This window comes from Sinohyriopsis cumingii, chromosome 3 (genome assembly GCF_028554795.1).
Source record: "Sinohyriopsis cumingii isolate HCF-2022 chromosome 3, ASM2855479v2, whole genome shotgun sequence".
Taxonomy (NCBI): domain Eukaryota; kingdom Metazoa; phylum Mollusca; class Bivalvia; order Unionida; family Unionidae; genus Sinohyriopsis; species Sinohyriopsis cumingii.
This window is the reverse complement of record NC_142963.1, coordinates 148,829,637-148,854,044: the sequence shown is the minus strand read 5'-3', so window position 1 is coordinate 148,854,044 and position 24,408 is coordinate 148,829,637. Positions and strand designations below refer to the sequence as shown.

General features: G+C 37.0%; 1 protein-coding gene across 2 annotated transcripts in view; it reads left to right on the top strand.

Annotated features, from left to right (window-relative positions):
* Positions 1-6,135: 6,135 nt before the first annotated feature.
* Positions 6,136-24,408, top strand: part of LOC149804120 (carbohydrate sulfotransferase 1-like) — a 34,554-nt gene continuing 16,281 nt past the window's right edge. Inside the window, exons 1-3 of one of the 2 annotated variants that reach the window (XM_089954087.1) lie at positions 6,136-6,267; positions 11,101-11,191; positions 14,712-15,252. In XM_089954087.1, the coding sequence (XP_089810213.1) occupies positions 6,253-6,267; positions 11,101-11,191; positions 14,712-15,252 (647 nt within the window). In that variant the 5' untranslated portion in view covers positions 6,136-6,252. Of the gene's footprint in view, positions 6,268-11,100; positions 11,192-14,708; positions 15,253-24,408 lie in introns of both variants that reach the window. The other variant, XM_089954086.1, reaches the window with a different exon arrangement.

Sequence of the window (24,408 nt, the reverse complement as noted above, 5' to 3'; positions counted from 1 at the left end):
TTGTCATTACATGACTATAACATGCAATTTATATTTCTGGACGATTTAATCTCGATGTAGATGACATCATGTGCTTTTATAATTCTTTTCCCTTGTCCGCCATCTTTTGGTTCTACTTTCCATATCATAAAATAGGGTGATATAAATATAACTTATTTTGTATATATTAAGTTTTACAAACCGATGCAAGATAGTCCCTTTCTTCCAAGACACAAGCTGTACTATTAAGTATCTAATTTCATTGAACATATTTCTGTTATTGATTGTTAAATGAATAATACCCAACAGAAGGCAGAGTATCTATTAGCAGGGGAGATAAATCTAATTAGAACTAAAGCCCTTCAGTACTTCAAGATACTGCCAGGTATTGTATCAAGTAAAATGAATTGTAGCAACGAAATTTGAGACAATTAGGATAGTCATTAAGTTTAATTTGTTCATCCAGCTTTTAAATGATGAATAATAAACTGATGACTTGTACAATATGATACAAGGCGTGGAATACGTATCCTTGTATGTATCTTGCTTTTATAAACACAAATTTAATAGTATTATACTATGCATTTTGGTTTAGCTTTTGTCCATATGCTTGATTAAGTGAAATACAGGACTATATCTGCACTGCTTGCAGTCAATGAAGATTAAAATTAGATATTGAAGTCTAAATTGGTGGCAATTTCGAAAATAAGAAAACGAATACACACTACCAAAGATTTTCTTTTTTGTTGACAGGAAAAACTTCCATGGACTTTTGATATGGAGAGTAATTTAATTCCGAATGTGAAAATTGTCTTATATATTGTGTATATATCTGAGCTATGTTTACTGACCATTTCCACGGGATTCACTGTATTATTATTAATAAAGTTATTTTAATGAACAAAGTTCTGTGTCAGGCATTGTTCAATGAATTTACTTCAATCCTTATCCCTACCGCTCCGGTGGTCTAGTGAGGTCGCGGGTTCGAACCCGGGCTGAATCATACCAAATACTTATAAAAATGGTACTAACAGCTGTCTGAAGAAAACATCATGCCACCTGTCTGCGGCATGATGTCCCAGTGCTAGACACCACTATAAACTGCCACAGTGCAGATATCGTATAGAAATGAATATGTGTGTGTGTGTGTGCGTGTGTGTGTGTGTGTGTGTGTGTGTGTGTGTGTGATTTGGATTTTTAACGTAGCTTTAACAATTTTTCGGTCATATCCAGAAATGAACGAAATATGGATGAACAATAATAATTGCCATTGTTACAATGTTACCTCTTGTTAGCTGGTTTAGCAGTAATTACCACAAAATAGATCGCTTTGTCAAAAACAAGTGTTTTGTGTCCAATAAAGATAAGCAACAACTTTCTTTATGCATAGTAGGCTTAAATCACAAATGGAGAAAACACATTACAAAATGCTGCACTGGTGTGCTGTATTAAACCTTGAACACATTACACCGATGCCAGTCAAATACAATGAGTATGGCTGTGGCTGTACCCAACATAACTAACAAGGTGGACAACAAATCCAAGACCAGCACAATCGGTAAAACTGTCTGCGAATGATAAAATGCCAGCCGGCAGATCTGCACAATGATTGCATGAAAACATATCTGAAATTATTCAGAACGAGATACCTTGCTAAAGATGCCTTAACACTAAATCTCATCCTTACATCTCTTGTTTTGGAGGCACGAAATTATCCCTGAGGTCCGGGGTATTAGACAATGTAGCATAATTCCTGATCTTTTAGGTTTGTAAGTTTCCGAAGCGATAGAATCGTTCAGATAAGATGCACTACCATAAAACGCAATTACGTTGTTCAACGATCTCTTGACAATACCATACAGCACATTTGTCGCATTTTGAAAATAGGTTGGGCAGAGCTTATGGCCCTTGCGAAAATATCAAAGCAGAGCGGAACATGCAACTAACACTGGCAAGCTTAGTTTATAAATCTCAACCAAACCAGTTTATTTAGTGCTTCAAACAAGAATTTGTTTTTACGTATTTGTGTTGTGAAAATGGGCGCCAAGAATTCTAAAGACATTGTGTTCTCAGCTAGTCCAACAGTAGTGACTTTCATTCACCAAATAGGTTTTATTCGCTTAAACTAACATTCGTCATACTGCACTCTTGAAATATTTGCATTGTCTTCAATGTATCCCCTTCCGTTTCATTCATTTGTGGAATAAAATGCACAGTACGCATAAAAAGGAACATCTACAGTAGGAACTCTCCAAAGGCTTTGGCAGCATCTCATATGTGTATTTTTCATTTTTGTTTTTCAAGTCTGATCTCTTCGTTCCCTGTCACAGATTTGACCTTTGATTCATGCACGTCTGGATTTCAAGTGCAGTTTTCTCTGCATCCCAAGCTGCAGAAGAGTCTGGACAATTCCGTTCTGAAACTTTCTGTTCCCTGTGTTTCTTTGTTTATCGCATTAGATATCATTGGACCGGTTCACACAATACAGGAATTTCAGAAGCAAAGAAAAAAGTGCAATGTTGGATGACCTTTGGTTTATCCTTCCTACAACAATGGAGTTCATGTTGATACAATCACAGATTATCGTAATTGATAATAAACGATAACTGACAAAAGCAATCAATGAAGTTTTTCGAATGTTGTCTCCAAGTCAACGTTAGAGGCAGTAATAAAGATAAAATGAGAGTTCCCTTATCCTTGGAATGTAAACAATGATTTAGTCTCGACTGGGAAAAAGCAGAACAGGAGCAGCTTTCGTGATCATTATAAATTTTGGCTAAGTCCTAAAGTACATAGGGAAATTTAGAAGTGGTTTACTTTCAGAATATCATAATACTGCGCCCGAGTCTTGTTCATTCCATAAGCTATATTCGTTATGAAATTTCATGTCTGTCTTCATGCATGTGCACATCTTTGACGAGATACCGCCCTCGTGATACCAACAATAATAGTGCACTCTCCGAAATTGGAAAGATATAATTTAAAGTTGATCTGGCGAAATGTTTCTACCAAATTGTCATCCAGAAAGCGATCATATCGTTATGAACTCTGACGTCGGTTTTTTGTGATCCCGTGTCACTCATCCTTCCGATGGGATTATCAAATGATGATCTGGGGCGCTCTCGCAAAGTCTGACCTGAAAAGCACCGATGATTGTCATTCGTAGTTCTCAGTTTTCCAGACAAGCCTATTGCCATTTCAGATCATTTAATGTAACAGGTCCCTTTCCCAGTCTAGCTTCATTTGTGTGATTCAAAAGAAGGTCTCGAAACCCTGTGAGAACACATGTTTCGTCAACCTCCGTCTGGCATATAAACGTCACAATATTAATCGTATCATGGTCATTTTCTGGTGTTTTTAAAACCCTTGCCAATATTGTCACGTTCACTTAGTTGTTGCTACATGTTACTGCGACGACGCCGACGTACGATTTTATCAATTAATAGCTGTTCCAATCTAACGGAGAGAGATATTTGCAAAGAACCACTCGCGTAAAACAAAATGGCCTTGAAGAGCTTTCAAGTAACATACATACATACATACATACATACATACATACATACCTACATACCTACATACATACATACCTACATACCTACCTATCAGGGGCCCCGAGTGGCCGAGTGGTCTAAAGCGCTCGCCGTTACGGATCACTGCCATCTCACCTCTGTCTGCGTGAGTTCGAGTCCAGCCTCGGCTAACGTTGGTACGTGAGAAAGCCTGCCAGTAGCTTCTCGTGGGTCGGTGGTTCTTCCCTGGGTTTTCCAGGGTTCTTCCTCCACCAATTATACTGGCCGCCATGTATAGCCTATCTTGTGCTGAAAATGGCGTTAAACCCTACAACAACAACAACAACCTACCTATCTACATACATTTATCCATACCTACATGCATACATACATACATACATACGCGCATGCATGCATGCATGCATGCATGCATACATACATACATGCATACATACATACATACATGCATACATACATACATACGTACGTACATACATACATTCATACATACATACATACATACATTCATAGATACATACATGTATACATACATACATACATACATACATACATACATACATACATACATACATTCATAGATACATACATAGATACATACATGCATACATACATACATACATACATGCATACTTACTGCATGGCACATACATTTACTACAAATTAAGCTTTCCTAAATGTTCTTTGTGGTCCTCATTAAATTACTTTATGCTGCGTAAATGGAATCGTTGCAAATGGCAGCAACATTATTTTATCAACCCTATTTTTAGGAGTTTACGAGGCACTGAAAGGATCAGCTAAACACATTTTATTTGATCGATTTGCTAATAAAATTCTAAATGGGTAATGTGTGTGTGTGTGTGTGTGTGTGTGTGTGTGATTTGGATTTTTAACGTAGCTTTAACAATTTTTCAGTCATATCGCTACGATGTCTGCAGTGTGGCAGTTTATAGTGGTGCCTAGCACTGGGGCATCATGCCTCAGACATATAGCATGATGTCCCACCCAGTCACATTATCCTGACATCAGGCCGACCAGTCCTAACACTAACTTCTTAATGCTGAGCGAAAAGCGAGGCAGCTGTTAGTACCATTTTTGTAAGTCTTTGGTATGACTCGGCCGGGGATTGAACCCACGACCTCAAGCATCCGAGGCGGAGGATGTAATCACTAAGCCACCGGAGCCGTCTAAATGGGTAATAATATTATACAAGTTTGAATCTCTTTCCCTCCCTCTCTCTCCCTCTCTCTACATCTCTCTCTCTCTCTCTCTCTCTCTCTCTCTCTCTCTCTCTCTCTCTCTCCGCTATCAGAACTGATCGTGAAAATAAAGTTTCAATACAGATTCTCCCATGCTTCTATCGATGGACTGTCGTTAGAAGCTTGATAAAAAGATAAAAGAAACATGTAATTGGTTTTGTGTAAGCTATTACTGTATGTTTATCATGCATGGCTTATCGTAGATCCACGTCGTTTAATCAATAAACACTTAAATTCTGTAATTGAATGTGAACAGTGGTTTTTGGTATTAGTGTCCCTCGTGGCTGACGAAAATAATGAGGGAAATGAATGGGAAACAAAACTATGGAAACCAATCACAATTGTGTGTCCCAAAAGGTTAGGCAGTCCTTTGAATATACTATTTATAGCTCCCTAAATAAATATAACGTGTCCCAAAGTTTGATTCTATTGATATTCTGAATGATGAAAAACTGTTATAGAGAAACTGTGTTTAGAGACATCCTTTTATAGTTCCCTTGCGTGGTCTATGAAGACAGTTTCCACTACTGAAATAACATAAGCAAATGCCAGTAACGGGGAGGAAACCGTGTCTTATAAATAAAAGATGCTAAGTGCAAACTACCTACACTATACATGTTTATATGGGCCATATTCAAAACAGTGTGTATAATCTCAGTATAACTTAGTGTTCGGGTAGGTCTTTTATGTCCTCCGTCCGATTTTACTTTTTAGTCGAACATTTATCAAACACTGTTCACGAAGAAAGTATTCTTTTGGAAGTATTGACATTATTTTGGCATGGATTAATTGCTCACGAGTCATTACAATGTATTTAATAAAGTAAGTGCTACATTTTCTTGGGGTGGGTGCTAGTCATTTAGGGAAGACCTCCATTAAAGGACTGCGAGCACGATGCACCAAGCAGCGGCGAATATTATGTCAATCACTACTTTTTCAACATAAAATAGCGGAATCAGTTAATATTAACATTTGTCCTTACTGCACCTAATTGCGACGCGGTGTTTAGTTATGTGTTGGAACTTCGCGTTTATATTATAGTTTGTGCGCGCGCATTTTCTATGATAGGTTTGAGTGATCGGTATATTTATCAACTATTCCACTCCCCGCGCTACACCGCCCCCCCCCCCCCCCCCCCATCTCTCTCTCTCTCTCTCTCTCTCTCTCTCTCTCTCTCAACACCGGAATTTGCTAACAACGAAATGCCATTCCGATAACCTCCACAAGACGTATGCAAATCTTCCAAACAAGCGTATAAATCTACTGGAATGCTTCAGATATATACATAAGTATAATGTCACGGTTATACATATCATTCGGAAGTCTTTAGTGTTTCGACAATCACAACAATCACAAGAGCAGATGTATCAGTTTATCGTCGAGAATGTTTTTCTCAAATGCATTGTGCCACACGGTTATCATTTGTTTCGAATAGCGCATGAGCATTTCGAGCATGAGTAAGTGGGTCATAGAAAGGAACGTAAATCATGGATGACATCTGGGTAAGTTACCACCATCGACACCTATATGCATGTTACTGCTTTTACTTTTTTTTACATATATCTCTGAATCACATCTTCATAATCGAAGCTGATTATGAAACATCTACCAGGATGAATTAATAAAACGATTATTTGTGTGCTGCATATCATATACTTGTTTTGGTGGGTGGGTAATAAATGTAAGGTCCAGGATGGTTGCACACCAAGCACTTGTAACACGTGTTTACTTGCCGGCTACAGTCTAGAGTGGGAGTATTGTTCCGAAGCACTGACAATCTGAGGTTCCATGAAGTACCAAGATAATGGTATTGACGCGTGTTTGCACAGTGAATCTAACATGCATACGTGCAATAAAGTCACTCTATGATTGTGTGTATGTGATTTAGATTTTTAAGGTAGCTTTTAATAATGTTTCAGTCATATCGCTACCATGTCTGCAGTGTGACAGTTTGTAGTGGTGACTAACACTGGGACATCATGCCGTAGACATGTAGCATGTTGTCCCACCCAGTCACATTATTCTGACACCAAGCCGACCAGTCCTAACGATCTCTCTGATCGTTGTGTGCATGCTGATATAAATATGCAGTGTATTCCAACCATTAACCTTGATTGCATAAACTCTCTAATTTACATAAAATTTACCCTTTAAACTTATATATCATCCGCAAGTTTCCAAAAGTATCACTGTAATCATATATGTTATAAAATTTTTCTCTTAAAACCGTTGCACAATAACTGTACAAAGGGAACATAATTCAACAGTGATTATGAAATGGAAAGTCTATTAATGGAAACATCTGGATTCACCGTTTGAATACTGAGCCATGTCTAATTGGTTTTAATTCTAAGATTATTTCTAAAGTACATTAATTGATAAATGCATACTATTTAATCAATTATATACGTTTAAAGAAAAATAAATCTGGTTGTCTATTTCTATAACATGTTCTACAAAAGGGAAGGCAAACTATATGTATTCGATTTCATTACCATAACCTTAGAATTATTTATTGTTTTAATAGGGCCAAAGACAGTAAAACCAATATTTAATGAATACATTATTGAATTGTGGTGTTCTTAAACGTCCCTGCTATTGCAGTGTATTCCAGCCATTAACCTTGATTGCATAAACTCTCTAATTTACATAAAACTTACCCTGGTTGTTTGCAGCATATTGCAAATTTACAAAAATGGTACTAACAACTGTCTCGCTTAGAGCTCAGCATTAAGAGGTTAGTGTAAGGACTGGTCAGTCTGGTGTCAGGATAATATGGCTGGGTGGGACATCATACTACATGGCTGCGGCATGATGACCCAGTACTAGACATCACTATAAACTGCCACACTGCAGACATAGTAGCGATATGACTGAAAAAAATGTTAAATCTACGTTAAAAATTAAAATCACACACAAAACCAAGCATATTGCATTCTAGCTTGCACAATGTGTAGATGATTAAACATTGTGAAAAATATTGACGGTCTGGATTATTTAAACGTTATCGCTCTGCCAAACGGAATATGATGAAGACGGTTAACGTTAAACTATTATAAATACTAACGGATAAATTCGATTCCAAAGGAGATTGTTTTATATTGTTTTGCATTAGACGCCCACAATCCAAACGTGATCAGTTTGGTTCTGTATAGACCAGAAACGATGACTTAGTACTCACGCTACACAAAAGCTTGTTTTAAATTCTTTAATATCATTTTCAGACCTGTCATTGAAGTGGTCGGATGTTGTTGTTATAGAGATTAATGCCATTTTTCAGCAAAATATATGCTATAAATGGTGGCAAGTATAAATGGTGGAGGAAGAACCCTGGAAAACTCCGGAAAGAAACACCGACCCACAAGAAGCTACTGGCAAGCTTTCTCGTGTATCCACATTGTCTGAGCCAGAGACTCGAACCCACGCAGATAGAGGTGAGATTACAGTGATCCGTAAAGGTGAGAGCTTTAGACCACTCGACCGCTCGGGGCTCCAAGTAATGCCAAGGCCGGATTATGTCAAGTGTTTTTTATTCTCTCCAAAATTTCAAAAGAGTCGCAACTTTTCTCGAAAGACACCAAATCAAAAGTCTGTGTCTCTTTACTCAAAGTGTGCATAATACCCAATAACATGAGCAAGAACAATACAATGGTTAAATATTAAGTGACAAGTTAATGTACGCTTGTAGGTTTGTGTGTGTAAGCTTTTTAAGCAGGGTTGGGGCCGGAAACCCTGCCATCCCATCCACCCCCGCCGTTCCAGTCCTGAGTGCATAAGGTTGTATCGCGCTGATATTTTTGACCTCGTGTTGTACAGAGAATATATATAAAAATTGTATGACAGGAGAAACAGGATCGAATTAAAATCTCAGCGTTTATGGTTTGAAACTGCTGAAGGATATTTGTGTGAAGATGAAAGCCCAGGAACATAACAATGACGTTGGGGTTGATTTTTCATGGAATAAAACACTGTTTAAGAAAACATTACAAGAATGTGATTTACTATATTCCAATTGTACAACCTTCTCTTTTGTTTTATATCTTCATAAAATTAGAATCTTGTTTAGACATACAATTAAAATTTAGGGTTTTTACAGTAAATATACTTATCCGTGTCATCCAAAGCTGCCTTTAAATCTTTAGGGATTTCAGCATAGAACGAACCCTACACCATGTACATTGTTCATTTACAAAGAGTACACAAAGTGTGCATCTTGTTGCAATCTGAATTCTTATTCGATATTCGACAATATCCATTAGCTTTTCTCAGGTCAAGGTCATTGTCACACCTATTTTGAAGTTAAAGGAATGCTCTTGTTTCACTTAGGTTGCCAGGAAAACAATATTACTGCGCGCTGATTGTTGTCAATTCAACCGTTGTCAAACTTTTGCCTGCCCCCATTTTAATTATCCTTGACTTGACCAATTAATACAATGCTGCAGATCCGGGGCTTGTGGCGTAATTTCCGGCACATCATTCAGTTAATCAAGTCACATCCACACAATTCGTGCAAAACAGAAAAACGTTGTACATACCTGATAAAATGTTCTGCAAAATGTAACGGTTAGTGATTACATTAACGTCTTTGTAATTTCAGTACTGATTACAAAGATCATTAACAGTCTCGTGTTTAATTCCTCTTGATCATATTCCAGCGGTAAATGGCATCGATCATCGGTCGAGTAAGAAGAAAACACATTGCTATAATCAATAAAGAACCATTGGTTGATCAAATATTCACCAAGCATCTTGTTTACCTATTAATTAGATTTTTTGTTGTGCATTAAGATATAGTATATATATATATATATATATATATATATATATATATATATATATATATATATATATATATCCCCATGGATTGGTTTTATTGTTGTTGTTGTTGTTTTGTTGCTGTTTTGTTTGTTGTTTGTTGTTCAATTTAAAAAGCAGCAAAATCATGTTTGAGAATTTCTCTTAGATCGATATTTTCTTTTTAGTTACATCTAGAAATCTACAGCGCATGTCAGAAATAGAATAAAGGATTATCTGTTGTAGATAGATCAGAAAAAGTCCTGACTTTTAGGGTTAAGGAATTTCTCAAAAGTAGTTAATACACTGAAAATTCTGGAACACCTAACTTTTTTAAAGTACCGTATGTTTGGCATGTGTTTTCAAAGGCGTTGAAAAATGTCCAGGATTTATAATATCAGCACACTCAACTTATTCATCATTCTAGAAACCCTCGTCCTCCTAAGTCACTTATATATATATATATATATATATATATATATATATATATATATATATATATATATATATATATATATATATATATATATATATATATATATATATATATATATATATATATGTATGTATGTATGTATGTATGTATATATATATATATATATATATATATATATATATATATATATATATATATATATATATATATATATATATATATATATATATATATATATATATATATATATATATATATATATATATATATATAATTGAACAGGCAAAATTAAATATAGTATTATAGTTATGTCAAAAATTATTGCTCAGAGACCCAACAGTTTGAAATATTTTACTACGCGCAATATAGGAAGCAAAGCTATCTACGAACTTGTTTCAACCACAATCTTCATTGACTGCTATTGCAAAATATAGCTACGTCACATTGAAATCGTCATAGTAACAGTACAAGTTAGTTTTAAAGTGCGGCGAACAGTCAGATGACCCGGAAATCAAATAATGGGAAGTTCGGCGCAGGTCAGAAACAAAATAACGTAGTTTGTTTGAAAGTCTGCTAATTGTCGACAAGAACGACATGTCCAGGAACCTTTAAAATGGCCGTGTGTATCGTCAGTATGCAATATTTTTGTTTCCAGCAATTAGTGGCTTCTAAAAGGAAACAATATTCAAGTTGTTTGAATGAATTAAAGCGATACTGAGTCATGGAACGATGCAATTCAGCGTCGATATAATCTATTGTTTGATTCTTTTCATTCAGTTTCAAGGAGAAATAAAGTATATAAACAAAAATGTTTTGTTGACATTTTCAACAACAAGTGGTATAGATTTATATTTCTTCGATTTAACTTGATGCTTTTCTCTTTTTCTTTTTAACCACTTTTCCTTTTTATGTCGTTCTGAAGAAAGCAAGACCAAAGTTTCAGTTGTCTGCGTATAAGTAAAACTCCTCATCGTTGTAGAGAACATTTTATGATAACTTGATCGCCTATCACCGTATGGTATATATCTTACAAGAAACTCGACAAAAGTGAGATAATTAACAATAATTAACGATTCTAATTTAAGTCACTTATTTAATCTTGCAGAACTTTCAACGCCAGAAACAGTTCCTTTATTTTACTATCGTACTGGGTGTGCTTTTCACCGCTGCCAATTACATGATGGTACACCGTGCAGGTACGACTCTCTCTCTCTCTCTCTGTCTCTCGCTTTTCTGCAAATCAGTCGTCCGATAACACATGAACTTTCTCCGCCCGCATATAATCTACATATTTGCAGATGCAAAAATGGCACAATAAGTAATGATTGTATATTTTACTAATGTACCATTTGATGTTCACATTTATATTTGTTACGAGTCTATGATTTGAAATAAGTAACAGAAAAGAGTGAAAGACAACAAGCTTAATAAAATTTTACAAATAATTTATGTCCCTAGAATACAATGTGAATATGAGAAAACAGAACTTAGGGTATTGCGAATTAAATCCCCAAATAATTCAAGAATTACAGACACAAAACCTTATAATATAAAGTTCTGAATAAAACTCATTACAATTCGAAGAGATCCAAAACTGAGAGCGATAACGTGTCTGTTATAGCTTATGCAGTGCTGATGTGTTCTTGCTGTTATAGGGTTTCACGCCATTTTTTACCACAAGATAGGCCATAAATGACGCCCAGTATTAATGGTGGAAGAAGAACCCGGGAAAACCCCAGAAAGAACCACCGACCAACGAGAAGCTACCGGCAAGCTTTCTCACATACCCACATTGGCTGAGCCCGAGACTCGAACCCACGCAGATAGAGGAGAAATGGCAGTGATCCGTAACGGTGAGCGCTACGGACCACTCGGCCATTCGGGGTCCCTGCTGATGTGTTAACAGTCTTTTGTTGAATCATAGTAATATAATCCCATGTTGAATTCAGCATAAATTCTAGTGAATGTCTTTATCCAAAAATTTTATCAGAGCACTTTTGTATTTCCAGAGAAAATAAACACTTGAATTCAATAATTTGAACAAAAAAAGATTTCAGCCCAAAACTCCTGGTCACAACATATACTACAATTTAAAAGTAATACATGTTAAACCACGAATGGTAAAATCCTCACATTTACAATATATATAGTTATCAGGTCACAATTAACATTTTCTAAACATAAACATTACTAAATGGAAAATAACCTTCTAGAATGATCTAATGAGCCTTGTATTTACCTTACAACACAATAACCTGTAAAATTCACTTAGGAAATTCCAAAACCAAATAAAAATATTTACTCCTTCTTTATGTACCTGAATAAAAATCCTGATATTAATCTCATACACATAGAGAATAATTTCGTTATATATTATTTGTTGACATAAAATAAAATAAAATTAAAAAAGTGAATCAGGTCAAGCAAAAATAACACAATTTTTGATAAGGTCAAGTCCAACATACAATGTTACATTGCAAATAGCATGTAATGAAATAATTTATAAAAACTAACAAACAAACAATTAAATTAAATATACATAACATATTATAAGTATACAATTAACAATTATATCGGATTTAGTGTCTTTATAATGTGACTTTAAGACATTAAATGATGCTTTTTTCATTTATCGGAGTAGAATACTTCTGTATGTTGCGTTGTACAAATAATGAACTAAATGATACTCTACAGGTTAGCAAGGCAGACATCAACTAAAGGTGTACATCTATCTGGCTTTTATCAGTACTAGATGTACGCTCGTAAATTGCGACTTTAAGAAGGAGAAGGTCACTTGATGAGCCTACCAATCCAAGTTCTCATCACCACCTCATTTGCAAACCCATGTATATTTAATTTTTCTTTTCTAAAACTGTTGCGTAAGTTGTACTTTATTTCTAAAAATAAACAATATATTTTTAATATTCAGAAACATTTGAGACGACCAGGATACCAATTCACGCATAATATCATGGCACATTTGCATAGATTTTTAGGCAAAAAAGGAAACATTTCAGTAAAATGCATTTAAAGTGCTTTTACCAGCAATTTTGTATTTTGATCTCGTGACTGTTGCAAGTCCTTCTTTCGCATTGTCATTACTTGTACATCCACCATCTATTGTGCATAAAGAGTGTATTATTAGACTTTCTTTGTAGAAGTTCCAGTGATAAATCCATTGTTTTCAACGCACATGTAAAATTCTGTTTAATATGAATGCATCACTACAACAGTTAAAATAGTGTATAATTATTTTTTCTTCCAATTTATGGGATCGAGTTCTCGTAGGAAAATCTTATCTGTAACACATCTGTCAATATCTTGTATACGGTTGTCCGAATGTTTCAGTGTTGATGCATCGTGAGATCTGTAGATGTCTAAGAATGAGAAATACACAGCCTTGAAATCATTACCATTACAATCTGTTGGTGGTGGAAATGGTGGTGTGGGGTAAATCGGTTGGTTCCTATCATAAAATAGTACCAAAGTCACAAAGGTCATGTAGGTATTCAACAACAACTATTTCAGTAATGAGTATCATTTTTAAAATTTGATTCTACATACCTTTAAGTGACGAGTATTCACTTCATTTGGATCCTTATACATCCACATTTCGTTTGAAGGTCATTATTTAGACGCCCCTAAAACTGCAAACGGCAAAATCAATGCTTATATACGTAGACATTTTTCGGACGAAATTAACCTAAAGTTATGACCCATTAACCTAAAGGTATGACCCAGTACTATCTGAATTGAATGTAGCGCGCGTGAAGTCACAATGATAGCTACGCATATTAATAAACAAATTTGGATTTTATTATATTGTCACGATTCCAAAAACGTGCTCTTTCCTTGACCCAAGTTTAGTACTTGTCCACCATTATAAAAGATTATAGAGATCGACGATTTACATCTGGAAGTTTTTTGATGACAGTTAAGGTTGCAGAGCAATTTATAATAAGGATTGAGTAGAATTTGGTTAAAGAAAAACAAGTGTTAAATTTTAAAAGAACAATTTATTTTTAATTTAAAATGACTAAATACGCATACATGACCCGTGTGACTTTACTAAACGATATTTTTCATACGATTCCATCTGAAGTTCTCAGCATCTGCTCAACTTGTGTAAGGCCTTTATTTACTAATTGTTTGACCTGGATATTGTTTTGACTTGAATCTTGAAAACTTGCTCGTTAACAAGAATTTTAAAATTATTGATCAACTTCAGCAATCCAGTGATATGCACGTATCTTGACTATGTTGGGCCGAATTCGGTCAGATGCTATCCATAAAATATGGTACAGTGCCAAAGGTCTGCACTTTTCATTTTCATTTTAGATGGTTTCCGATGTCCGAAGTTAAATAAATCACGAAATTCGACGACTTCGACAAAAATAATCGCAGCCAGCGAATTGTCAGTTCCTCGAAAGCAAATTTATTACATGGGTAGACAACTTTACTTTGCCTTTTCAAAATATATAGCATATAGAAATTTCAATAAATTTCTGGGAAAACTGACTGCCTCATATAATCACGTGACTTAATGGTGTAGAAAGAGATTATACTTGTCATCGACCTTGAAATATTATTATTTAAATTCAAATTAAGTACGAATACGCGGACAACCCCCACCCCATCACCATCTTACTTCTTTGGCACAACATATAATGTAATTTAAATAGAATGGTAAAGCTCGCATTTTACATCCATCAGCAGCTGGTGCCTATGTGATTGATGTCAATCTGCACAAGGAGTCGACATCAGTAGACAGAGGCGAGAATATTCCAAATGTCCGACATGAACGTAGCATGGAAAACAGACCAAACATAACAAGCGTGTTGGAAATGATGATGAAGGAAGAACAAGGCGTGATTGGAAACAAGGATACAGAAATGGAAGAAATAAAGGCGTCATTTCCCACAAAATCATCGTCTGGTGTCCGACAATCAGACTACCAACATCGACAGGAAAAGGAAACTGACGAAACCTTGTTTGAGAACAAGCAACAAATGACGACCCTATACGCAACCACAAAGCATGTAACAATGAAGTCAAACCAAAGTCCAGTTGGTGAAATACAAACGGAAAGGGAAGGACACAGATTGTTGATTGTCGCGTATTTCCGATCTGGCTCAACTTTTACGGCGGATATTTTTAAGAATTATTCAGACGTATTCTATGTATTTGAGCCTTTGCATGCACTGGACTACAACATCAAAAGGAAGACGCCAATTTTCTATTTAAATGGAAGCTCCAGGTAAGTTTTTTCAAAATTGTTGTGCCTTTTACACTTGTAACATTACTATCTGGTATAGCAGTGATTGCGTTGTCTAAACTCTGATGCACATTGAAATGGAAATAAAACACGATCAGTAGCAAATTAACGCACAACACATGATGCAAGATTGTTTCCTGTTTTAAGTTTCTTTGTAATTTATTGACTAGCTAATCTACGCTGAACCTTGCCTTCATCTATTTGTCGGCAACAGGAATAAGTTGTAGACATTAAAGCCGCTCATGTATACTTGTATAAACGAGATGCAAATCAGTCAGAACAATTTAGGTGTTATCAGACACACATTATTTCTCTTGACAGTTGTAATAAGTGGCCCCAAAAGTATTATCCTCCATCTTTTTTGTGTGTTATTTTGACTTTTTCGGCGATGATATTTGCTCATTCACTGCATATTTGTTTTTCATGTGTGTAATGCTCCAGCTGGTTAATATCAGCCTACAACATTGGTCATGGTGATATCAGTTTTCACTGTCTAGTATTGCCATGCCACATTTCTTTGGATCTTGCTATTGAATGGCCGTGCCTTGTGTTTGCCTCAAAGAATTTGTCATACACTTAAAGGCATCTTCCTGAAAAAGGGAGACTTAAATAGCTGATTTTAAAGGTAAAATGGATGGAGAAATAAAATGCACCCTTTATGTCGTACGTTCATTAGGTACTGTGAACTAGCTAGTAATTGCAAATACTGGGGGAAGGGAAGCACATTCTCAAATGATAGATAGAAAGATATATGGCTCTTTGAGAATCAGGCGCTGAGTGGATTTGCAGCCATTTAAATATCGTATGAACCCTCACGTTGTAGATTACAATCCCTTTTAGATACTGGTTAGTGCAAATATTTATGCATTGTGCAAGTAATCTTCGACAAGGAACGCGTGAGTATCTGTGAAAAACATAACAAAATCGAATAAAAATATTAAACTTTTTCTGACATTGTATCATAGGCCACTGAAGTTGCTCTGAGACCCATTAAAACACTTCATTCAAAAGAACTCGGTAGGTGTAGCCTACAACCATACTCAAGCATTAATTTAAGTAGAAGATAAACTATAAACACATTTCATTAATAAACAGGAACTAGCCCTAACAATTTCACCACCTTTTTATTACCTGATTAAAACGAAGGCAAAGAGAAATAACAAAGCAAACACGGCTTCTATCCAAAACAAATCCGTAGTTTCAAGAGCAACATCAGCTAGTACAAATCTGCTTTGTCGTTTTCTTGCCATTACATGTGTGAATGATCCGTAGTTCCTTGTCGTGACATTGTTATGCTTCGCTCCTCTGTGCTTTAGTAGCCACTATCCATGATGACAAGTATGATATTAATGTGCCAGTACTTCACTTTGGGTTAGTGGCCGAATGAAGGACTGACACAGTAAGGTAGTTGTCAAAGAGGGCTTTACGTCTTTATTTTCTACGGCGATGTGTTTATCGAGTTTTGTCAGCTTTGAGAAGGTATTTTCAATCTCGCTACGAGTCTTGTCAAGCGTGGTGTTGCGGCCTAGGGTTTATGACATTTGGAGGCGTTTATCCATCTGTGTTTTAGCTTCTTTCATTGCCTTGTCATCCGTTCCTAAAGCAGTGCTTGAGAAAGTAGCGGGTTCACTTCAAGAACTATTGCTTGAAGGAACTGAATACCCTGCTTTTGTAGTATACATGGGGCCAAATGATTCTCTAAGCTCTTTGTATGAGTTAGCGCAATTCAGTCCCGCTCGAACTTTACAGCGAATGTGTCGGACTTTTTTGCTTTAAACCCCAGATTTCTGATGCGTTCCTCATAGAAGCCATTTATTTTGCAGTACATATTGAAATCCAGTTTAATTTCTGTGGATACATATTTCTGCTCTCAGCCAGCTGCAAGAAAGAGGTGGAAATCGATGACAGCGAGCTGCATCTGGGAGTGTCTGTTTCTGCTGTTGCTCTAAGGGTGGCACAGTGGACTGAATATCATTTTGCCCGATATTACTAGCTTGGCATTTACAACTGCTCTAAGCGGAGGATCAGCGCCGACTAACTCCATCCGTACAATTCTGAGAAATCGCTGCCGCACTATCCTTATAACGAACAGAGCAGAGCTTAAGGGAGTCGAATTGGCATGTTTAAGAGCTGCCGAGGTTTTTCCTTACAAGCATATCTCGCTAACGGAACAAATAGCAGATTAGTCAGCTTATCCTGGTATATACAAACACCAAAACTATATCTGCACCTGTCTGTGCTGCCTGTACAGTCACTGATACCCAGCCCGATACGTCCATCGCTGCTGAACATTTTACATCGAGCTGCTAACGATCACATATCAAATTATGAGCCAGGCCTTTCGGACTGCTTCTCCTTTGAAATGATATTACGATAAGGTAATCACATAGCACGACACGAATTGGGGAGCGGGCTAGTAACTCTGGAATATTCCCTGATTTTGAAATTTGGGTCAACTCAGAAAACTTTCGTTCATAGATCGAACAGCCGAACATGGGAAAAGAGGTTATCACATTATCAAATAGCCGTACATGGAAAAAGTGGTTATCTCTAACCAACGAGAGTTGCGCAGTTTCTGAATGGTTATAAACAAGGGTTGGCCTTATGTCAAACTGGACCTAAACTCGCCGCAAAAGAATATGACGGCCACAGTTTTATCTTTGAGGATGGAACAAATTGCTCTGAGTTCGAGCCTGATAGCGGTAAATTTCTACAACCCCTTTATTCTTCAGGTTTTGTTGACAATCGAGGGCTTCTCAAACTCTCTACCCAGGGGAAGGTACCCCTCCTCCCAGGCTTGGTGATCTTGTGTTGTACAGTATTTAATGTTTACGCTTGTCTAGCAGACTAAGGTTAGTCTTTTTTATTCGGTAAATCAGGATATTTGGGTGGTCGCCGTGGATGTAATCGGGGTAATAGAGGTAGAGGCGGTTCCTAAGGTAGACCCTTGCGACTGAACTTGAAATGTCCTGGACATTATTTTTCTATGTGCTGTTAGCTGTCTGTATCGAGCACATCTTCAGAAGGATATCAGCAAACCCTGATGTGGGTCCATTTGTACTCATCGTTCAACTTGTATATAACCATTAGATTTGCCGTGCTGTAAAGGATATATTCTTTAGGATATTTATTCGCGTCGTAGAGGTAAGCTCTACGGCCATATCGCGATAGACATAAAATATATCAATGGTCGGCATCACACTGCCAGTGTCTTTATACAACAGGTGCGCTTTGTCACCACACCGAACTTTTATATGATTATTGTAGAAGTTTGGCATCAGTTGTTTGCTGAGGTCAGGGATTGCCTGCCCCACATAGATGGAGCGGATAAGATACTGGCTGGCCTTTGTGGAATGTATAGCAAAAATGTTGCCATTAAATATTTCCCGTGATTGAAGAAATAGCTTTTCTTCGTCGCCCTTAGGCCTCACAAGATCCATTCTTAACCGCTGCTTTAAGTGTTCTATAGTCTTTCTAAATATGATATATATATATATATATATATATATGTGTGTGTGTGTGTGTGTGTGTGTGTGCTGCCTGTACATTTATCAGCTGAATTAAGTATTTAGTGAACTACGACTGATTCTTAGTTCACAGTACCTTGTTCAGCTGTTTGCACTTTACCAACCCCACACTTAGTCAAACTCTATCGTGCAATGGAACTTGGTGATGCGCATGCATCGTGATGGAAAGGTGGACGTTTCGGTAATGAACTTCATAACACTATCCTTTTGAAGATTGTGAACTATTTTGTGTAGAATGTATTCAAGTTACCTCCTCTCCACGTTTAATGCTTACACAAGCTAATAATCACTGAACCAATTATCTGGAGTACTTCTGATCTCCGGAGATAGCGGATAGTAGCTACTTGAAGCTCAGTATTCTCGATGTCACCTTCGAGGAAGTAACACTTTGGTGGTTTTGCTGATTACTTAAGTTTTGGTGCAGTGGGGCTGACCAACTTAAAGCATCAAGTTTGTATATTCTGCTTCATGGTCGAGCCATAAATGTTCAGGGCGTCGAGGTAGAAATCAAGCTTGTTGGTTTTCTCGCTCTTATAGTTTCGACCCAATGGGTCCCTCGCTTTGGCATGCCGCTGAATCATGTCATAGACGCTCGATGATTTATATCATGTGCTTGAATTAGGCACATGTGATCGTTCGGAATGCGTCCTAGCTCACTGTGGGTGTGTTTTAGTAATGGGCAATGCCGATGCCGTTGTTCGTAGCGAGGTGTAAAGAATTGCCTTAGCACATCGATTATGGGGTAGAGATAATATTAACTTCCTTGTTATGGCAGCAAGACGTCTTCCACACGCTTTGTGCATACTCGTAGTATACTTCAGATATACTGGCATGTCTAAGTTGTTTATAAAAGGCCTTTATCGCTGGAACCCTTGTTTCTTAGAATCGCTTTAAGCTGCTCTTGTGTTCGTATAGTTAAATGGCTTTGCTTATAAGGAGATTTATATTCTTCTCCCTGAGCGCGTTATACGCCATGTCTCTTGCTGTGGCATGGAATGCCTTCTTTAGTAGTTTCGCTACAAGCTCAGGTTACTGTTCATAAACTAGAAACTGTCAATAAACTATAGCCGTCCTAGTGTGAATGTCAATCCTTTTCCATGTTGTTTGGGATTTCGATGATTGTTTCAAACGATGCTGTTCCGATTGCTTTCGTAATACGGTGACCTTAAGTAGTATAGTGAAATAGCGGTTCTGACTCACTAATGAAAACCAAACGGGGAAAAAAATAAGCAAACTGTCAGATTTAAGAATATAAGCACATAAAACGCAAGAAGAAAAGCACGTTTGCATTTATGTCAACGTCCTGGAAGTCCTCACTAAAGATTTACAAGGTATAAGCGAAAATCGACAAAAGGTGTCCTTACCGGAGTCAGGCAAAAATATCAATGCCTTTCAGAACCACCACCGCATGATGTTCGTCCCGTACGTTATCTATCTAAACGTGCTAGTGTAAGGTCATACTGGCAGTCCGGATAACAGATGCACACATAAAATAGCTGTCCAGGTTCCATGTACTTTCCGCTATATAGTCGCTTGCAGCGGCGGTGTTTCCAGACAACCGTTGTTATACCGTGGCAAGAGTGCAGATAAACGTGAGCAGGAGAAAATGTTAGCTGGTCGCGTTATTCAGCTGAGCGTTAATAGATGGAGAGGAAAAAGTGGCTTTTCAAGAAGACACAAATTGCCACAGAGCACTCCTTTTCGGAACGACGTAAGAGAAGGATAGGGAATCAACTGCCATATTACCAGCAGGCCGCGCGACACCATCCACAAAGTATGTAACCGGAAGCAGAAGATTTATAAAAAAAAACATACAGGTGACAGTTGTTTTTCATAGCCTGTCACGCTAAGGAGTAGTATAGTGAAATAGCGGTTCTGGCTCACTAATGAAAACCAAACGGGGAAAAAAATAAGCAAACTGTCAGATTGAGAAACCGAGGAATTCGATTTTAAAAAATAACTTGATCCGGAAATGGGATTCTGGGGCCAAGATGAAGAAATGTGATCGGAATTGTGATCAGAAATGGAATCTGAGATCTGGAAATGAGATGAAAAATGACTTTGAAAACAAGATCGGGGAAAAATGTAAGCAAAGGTGTTAGAAATATGACAGAAGAAAGTTCTATCCTGGCTCAGTATACCAACGAAAGTGACTGAAAAACCGGGCTGAAAAGCAACTATAAAAACTTCAGATTGTGATTCTGTGAGATATGATGTGAGCGAGATCCTGAACCGGAGTGCAGGAATCGGGGTTTGGAAAGGGGATGATTCTGGAATTGATGAGGAATCGTGCAATGAAGAGAAATGATGGGACTTCACAATGACGAGATGACAAAAAGACATTTTGATGGATCGGGAAAGTGGCAAAATTCTATATAATTATATGATTTGTGCCACTTTCCCGGAAGGCTTATTTTAACAAACTGAGGGGTCCTTATGGATTGATTTTAGTATTTCAGAAAAGACACAATGATATTACCATATAAGATATTAGAGATATGACGCCACTAAATATAATATAAGAATGATGCATCAATCGGAAATGAAGATGCGTGAAAATCCGCCGCGCACTAAATTTTACAAGATATACAAAACAAAACAAGAAGCCATCGATGATAACACCGTGAATGGAATTTGTCGAGCAAGACCATTTATCCAATGTTTGAAAAATGTTGATACTGAATTTCACTACTGGGACGTGGAATCTACTGATACGATCAAAGAAATATTCAATAAATACTATGCTGGGCGAACTAGCGTTAATGAAATTCTTCCAAAGTTTGTCAGGAGAAAGTTCACGGTTGATATTGATTCCAAGGAAGATCAACGTGAGATCAGGAATTATTTCGAAAAGTTAAACAAGGAAATCCGGTTATCAGAAACAACTAAAGGACTTCATGTAACCGCGGTTAACAAGATTGTAACGCTTGCTGAACATAAACAATTATTGTTGAAGACTGCACTGGATAATCCATGTTGGGACGTTGATGATGGAGCTTGTCTTCACGGGTTGAAGTTGCAGGGAACAAAATCAAATAAACAAGGAAGTGTGATAAAAACTTCATTAGATGGAATTTCTGTATATGATTCGCTGATGACTGTTTTCGAAGACGTCAAAGTTAATGAACAGAACGACTTCAATTTTGAGACTTCCTGGGATTTCCAAACACAAAGTATTTCTGACAAGGATATCGCAGCGATATCTACTGCGGTGACTGGAAAACCTGATCAGATTGTTAGACAAATTTGTGCTTCTGGACGCATGATGACCTTTGAAATGAGACCCGGACACGATTGTGTCATCTGCCAACGACGACATGGTTGTGGTGAAGCGCGGTGTATCATTGATAGTAAATGCGAAAATCTTCTTGTTGTTGATTATTCCGGTCACTACAAAATTATTTGTCCAAGAGGTCGTAGGTACGGAAAACGTATCTTTGTCGACAAAGATAGTTTGAAATCTCGCATAGAATAATATTTATCAGGTGGATTTGATTCTGCTATTGATGCGGTTGCAAGAAATCTACCACTGGAACAAAGAAAACCTGATTACATAAAACATTTATTATCGTTACGGCGTAATAATTATTCTGGTGTTTTTTCAACGAGAACTCCTGGACTTGTCTATACTGAACCACCTGCTCACGTTAAAAACACCAACGGAATTTCAGGATGTGGTTGCCGTCGAGATGAATTACGTTTCCAAGATTATCTTGACGGGTCATATTGTGGTATGGGTAAATCAGAAGCAGCATGGGAATCAGTTCCTGAGGGTTTATCAGTGCTGTACATCAGTTACAGGGAAACATTATCTTCGAAGACTTCCGCGGATTACAAAACTAAACTGTACTCGCAGATTCCTGGAAAGATTGTTTTCAAACCCGGTGACGGACAACGAGTAGTTGTTCAGTTTGATTCACTGGAGAGAGTTAGAGGAGAACCTGATGTTGTTATCGTTGATGAGTTTCACGGAATTCTCAGGCAATGCTTCAGAAATAAACGAAGTAGACAATTATGGGAAGCTTTTGAAGGACTTATATCGGCAGCGGAATATATTAAAGTGTTAGATGCTGACGCTAACGATGATGATTTAAGATTATTCAAGATGATGAATAGAGATATAATCTTTATTGTCAATGATTACAAACCTGATACTGGAAAAGTCCTTATCATGGAAAACAGCCACCAGGACAATTATGAGAAAATGTGGAAGTATCTTAAAGATCATCCAACAGCTAAAATAGCTGTGTTTACACATTTCAAAAGACGCGGCAAGTTCTCCGTGGAAGAACTAGCAAAAGAAGCACAACGAAGAGGAATATCTGTGAAGTGGTATCACGCTGACACAAACGCGGCTAATAAACACAATGATTTCTCTAATCCATCTGAAGCTTTCAAAGATGTTCAGATTGTGATTTATAATCTCACGTTGGAAGCTGGAGTTAGTATCGTTGATGAGAGTTTCACTGCGATGTTTGTGTTTTCACAGGAATTAGGATCAGTTGAAGCAACAAAACAAGCTCTTCAGAGATTCAGAAATATTCGTGAGTTTCATTATTCAGTACAACGAAGTTCTAATCCAGAAAGTAACTTTGAAGTAACACGTGATAGTCTGACCAGGAAGATAATCAACAGCGAGAGAAACTTTACTAACACTGAAAGGGAAAAAATGTTACCGAGTATTGCTGATCAAAATTCGGCCTTCGGTCAAGCTTATATCAGTTATACCATTGAAAACAATCTTTCCAGGAAGTATTTCACTGCAAGGTTAATTGCGTCTTTGAAAAAAACTGGGTTTTCTATAGATGAAATTCCTCCTGACAGTTACGAGACTTTCAAAGATAAAAAAAAGAAGCTAGCATAACTAAGATAATTGGGAACTACGTTGATAATTCCAATGTTGATTTGGAACTGTTATTAACGCTGGGTGAACGAATGAAAGAAGCTGCTGAACCTTGTCAAGATGAAACCGTAGCGAACTTGGAACGGTCAAGAAAAGATCCTGATTGGGAAAACAGAGATATATGGGATGATTTGGAAAATCCAGATGATCCTGTGAAACCAGAGTTAATTCACTACAAATATAATTCCGAAGACGTTTCTGATCCATATCAGAAAAAGGTAAGTTACTTAAATAGCATTTATCAATGTGATATTAGCAAACTAACCCCTGATGAGATTGAATCCGCATGCAAAGAAAGGAAAACAGCGAAACGTGAATATCGAGAAAAGATAGCTGATTACGCCGGCGACCAAATATATCAACAAAACGAATTTAACAGTGATACAATCTCACCGAGACAACGCCGTGAATACACACAAGAAATAATTGCACAAGGAAATCTTCCATCGTATGTTTCCTACGATCAAAATACTCCAACAGACCTTAACGCGGCTGCAGAAATAATATTGAAATCCCCAGCGAATTATCAAAAACTAGTCGAACACAGAATAATCCGATCAAGAACAAGAAATCCAACACTAAGAATAATTAAAGAAGGCATCAAACAAATTTACCGATATTACGGAGCTAAAATAAAATCCAACGAAAACAAACATACCAAAGTGAGTGATTATACGTTATATTATCCGTGGCGACCAAAACCTGACT